Genomic DNA, 4,115 nt, shown 5'->3' with positions numbered 1-4,115 from the left:
CCCCCCATTTTCCCAAGGTTCTTTTCCCACTTTCTCCCCATTTTCCAGACTTTTTCTCCCCCATTTTTCCCAGTGGTTTTCCCTATTTTCTCAAAGTTCCTCTCCCATTTTTTCCCCATTTTCCTCCCATTTTCCCGACTTTTCCCCCCCATTTTCCCCCCCATCTCCCAAGGCTCCCATTCCCATTTTCCCAAGTTTCTTTTCCCATTTTTCCCCATTTTCCCAAGGTTTTTCACCCCCGTTTCCCCCCCATTTTCCCAAGGTTTCCATTCCCATTTTCCCAAGTTTCTTTTCCCATTTTCTCCCAATTTTCCCAAGGTTTCCATTCCCATTTTCCCAAGTTTCTTTTCCCATTTTTCCCCATTTTCCCAAGGTTCTTTCCCCCATTTCCCCCCCATTTTCCCAATGTTCCCATTCCCATTTTCCCAAGGTTTTTTCCCCATTTTCCCAAGGTTCCCATTCCCCCTCTCCCCTCCATTCCCGTTTTTCCCCACCTGCCGCTCCGGAGCTTTTCCTTCCTTTCCTCTCTCCCAGCGCCGCCGTTTTCTTCCCTTTCTCCTTTTTCCCTGTGAAAATTCCGGGGAAAAAAACGGGAATCGGGAAGGGCGCCCCCTAGCGGCTCCGAGCATCCCCGGGAAAGGCGGGAATGGGGAAGGGCGCCCCCTAGTGGCTCCAAACATCCCGGGAAAAGGGCGGGAATGGGGGAGGGCGCCCCCTAGCGGCTCCGAGCGAGGCCGGAATTGGCGGGAATCCCAAAGGAGCGCTCGGGAAGGGCCCCAAGCGTGGGAGGACAAGGAGTTAATGAGCTAATTAATTAATTAATTGGGCCAATTAATTGATTAATAGAGCCGTTAATTGGTTAATAGAGCCGGTTAATTGATTAATAGAGCTGATTAATTGGTTAATAGAGCTAGTTAATTGGTTAATAGAGCTGGTGAATTGATTCATACACCCAGTAAATTAATTAATAGAGCTGATGAATTGATTAATAGAGCCGGTTAATGGATTAATAGAGTCGGTTAATTGATTAATACACCCGGTTAATTGGTTAATAGAGCTGGTTAATTATTTATTAGAGCTGGTTAATTAGTTAGTAGAACTGGTTAATTGATTAATAGAGCCGGTTATTTGATTAATGGAGCTGGTTAATTGATTAATAGAGCCAGTTAATTAGTTAATAGAGCCGGTTAATTGATTAATAGAACCGGTTAATTGGTTAATAGAGCCGGTTAATTGATTAATAGAGCTGGTTAATGGATTAATGGAGCCAGTTAATTGGTTAATGGAGCCAGTTAATTGATTAATGGAGCCGGTTAATTGATTAATACATAATTGGTTAATAGAGCCAGAGCCGGTTAATTGATTAATAGAACCAGTTAATTGGTTAATACAGCCGGTTAATTGGTTAATACACCCGGTAAACTAATTAATAGAGCCAGTTAATTGATTAATAGACTGGTTAATGGATTAATAGAGCCGGTTAATGGATTAATAGAGCCAGTTAATTGGTTAATAAAAGAAATGAAGCACTAATGGCAATTAATTTGCTGAGGAAAACAATTAAACCAAGGAATTTTAATGCAAATTATTTCCCATTGAAGGCAAAGAATTGAAACCAATTAAGCCAATTAATGATTTAATAAAGCAGGTTAATTAAATAATTAAGCCGGTTAATTGATTAACGAAGGAAATGAAGCACTAATGGCAATTAATTCACTCAGGGAAGAACGAAACCAAGGAATTCTTATGCAAATTCTTCCCCCATCGAAGGCAAGAAAATGGGAACCAATCGGGCCAATTAATTAATTAATTAAGCCAGTTAATGAGCTCCGGAATGAACCCAATCGGTGACTTTGGAAAGGCCCAAATTTCCCACTCCAAATCCCAGAGAAGGAAAATTCCCGAAGGCAACGGAACGCAGCATTAATAACGGGTAATTAATAATTAATAACTAATCATTAATCACGACTAACGAGCCCCGGCCTCACCTGACAGCACTTTGGGCGCTTTGGTGCCGCTGCTCGGAGCTTTCCTGCAGGAGCACAACAAATATTCATTAATGAACCCCCATTAATGAATGAACCCCCATTAATGAATCAGCCAGGCCACGCCCCTCCCCTGCAATTAGCGCCCTGGCGTTAATTAACTCTCACTTGCTGCTCGCCGGGGCCTTTTTGGGGGTCGCCACTCGTTTCTTCACCGTTTTCTTCAGCTGCAGAGGGGTTAATGATTAATAACAGCTATTAATTATTAATAACAGCCCTACTTGCAGTTAATTAACGGCCCTTAATTATTGCTACCGCAGCCCAGCGGTAATTAATGAGAGCCCTTAGAGTCTGTTAATGAATGCGAGTGGGGGTAACCAAGTGCACGGAAATAGGGCTAATAATCACTGATAATAACGGCTAATAATCACTAATAATGACTGCTAATGACAGCTAACAACCATTAATAACTGCCAATAGTCATCAATAATAACTGCTAACAACCACTAATAATAACTGCTAATAATCACTAATAATAACTGCTAATAATCACTAATAATAACTGCTAATAATCACTAATAAGTGCTAAAAATCACTAATAATAACTAATAATTGCTAATAATAACTGCTAGTAATTGCTAATAATCAATAATAACTGCTAATAGTCACTAATAACTGCTAATAATCCCTAATAATAACTGCTAATAATCTCTAATAACTGCTAATAATCATTAATAATGACTGCTAATAACCACTAATAATAACTGCTAATAATCATTAAAAACTGCTAATAATCGCTAACAATAACTGCTAATAACCGCTAATAATAACTGTTAATAATTGCTAATAACTGCTAATAATCATTAAAAGCTGCTAATAATCGCTAACAATAAGTGCTAATAACTGCTAATAATAACTGCTAATAATTGCTAATAACTGCTAATAATCACTAATAATAACTGTGAATAATCTCTAATAATAAGTGCTAATAGTCGCTAATAATCATCAATAATAACTGCTAATAATCGCTAATAATCGCTAACAATAACTGCTAATAATCATTAAGAACTCCTAAAAATCATGAATAACTATTAATAATCAATAATAACTGCTAATAATCATTAATCATAACTGTTAATAATCACTAATAACTGCTAATAATCACTAATAATAAATGCTAATAATCATTAGCAGAAACTACTAATAATCGTAAGTAATAACTGCCAATAATCATCAATAGTAACTGCCAATAACCATCAACAATGACAGCTAACAACCATTAATAACTGCCAATAGTCATCAATAATAACTGCTAACAACCACTAATAATAACTGCTAATAATCAGCAATAATAACTGAAAATAACAGCAAATAATCACTGCTAGTCACCATCAATAAGAGCTGTTCATCATCACCAATAATAACTGCTAATAATCACCAATAATAACTGCTAATTAGCGCTAATAATAACCGCTAATAATCATCAATAATAACTGCTAATAATCATTAATAATAACTGCTAGTCATCGTCAATAAGAACTGCTAATAATCACCAATAAGAACTGCTAATAATCGCTAATAATAACTGCTAATAATCACCAATAAGAACTGCTAATAATCGCTAATAATAACTGCTAATAATCACCAATAAGAACTGCTAATAATCGCTAATAAGAACTCTCCAGGCTGCCAGTCCCCATTCCCACCCCCATTCCCGCTCTCCAGAGCCCCCGTTCCTGTTCCCATCCCATTTCCATCCCATTCCCATCCCCTTCCCACTCCCATTCCCGTTCCCATCCCATCATCCCCTTCCCACTCCCATTCCCGTTCCTGTTCCCATTCCCGTTCCCATCCCAATCCCATTCCCAATCCCATTCCTGATCCCAATCCCATTCCCAATCCCGTTCCCACCTCCCGCCTGCACAGTGCAGGGCAGGACGTTCTCCCCATTCCCATCCCATTCCCATCCCACTCCCATCCCACTCCCATCCCACTCCCATCCCAATCCCCATTCCATCCCCATTCCCATCCCACTCCCATCCCAATCCCCATCCCGTCCCCATCCCCATCCCATTCCATCCCCATTCCCATCCCATTCCCATCCCCATTCCCATCCCATCCCATCCCATT

The 4,115-nt window shown here is 39.5% G+C and overlaps 1 protein-coding gene across 1 annotated transcript in view; it reads right to left on the bottom strand.

The window, feature by feature from the left end:
* LOC108448654 (protein L-Myc-like) overlaps positions 1-3,697 on the bottom strand; it is an 8,231-nt gene extending 4,534 nt beyond the window's left edge. Inside the window, exons 1-4 of the mRNA XM_017742380.1 lie at positions 3,692-3,697; positions 2,154-2,212; positions 1,989-2,032; positions 495-566 (exon numbers count right to left, since the gene is read on the bottom strand). Of these exons, the coding sequence (XP_017597869.1) occupies positions 495-566; positions 1,989-2,032; positions 2,154-2,212; positions 3,692-3,697 (181 nt within the window). The remainder of the gene's footprint in view (positions 1-494; positions 567-1,988; positions 2,033-2,153; positions 2,213-3,691) is intronic.
* Between the last annotated feature and the right edge of the window lie 418 nt (positions 3,698-4,115).

The sequence above is a fragment of the Corvus brachyrhynchos genome, unplaced genomic scaffold (genome assembly GCF_000691975.1).
Source record: "Corvus brachyrhynchos isolate BGI_N302 unplaced genomic scaffold, ASM69197v1 scaffold166, whole genome shotgun sequence".
In the NCBI taxonomy this organism is placed as follows: domain Eukaryota; kingdom Metazoa; phylum Chordata; class Aves; order Passeriformes; family Corvidae; genus Corvus; species Corvus brachyrhynchos.
Note: the sequence above shows the minus strand (reverse complement) of the source record. Positions and strands in the feature narration are given on the sequence as shown.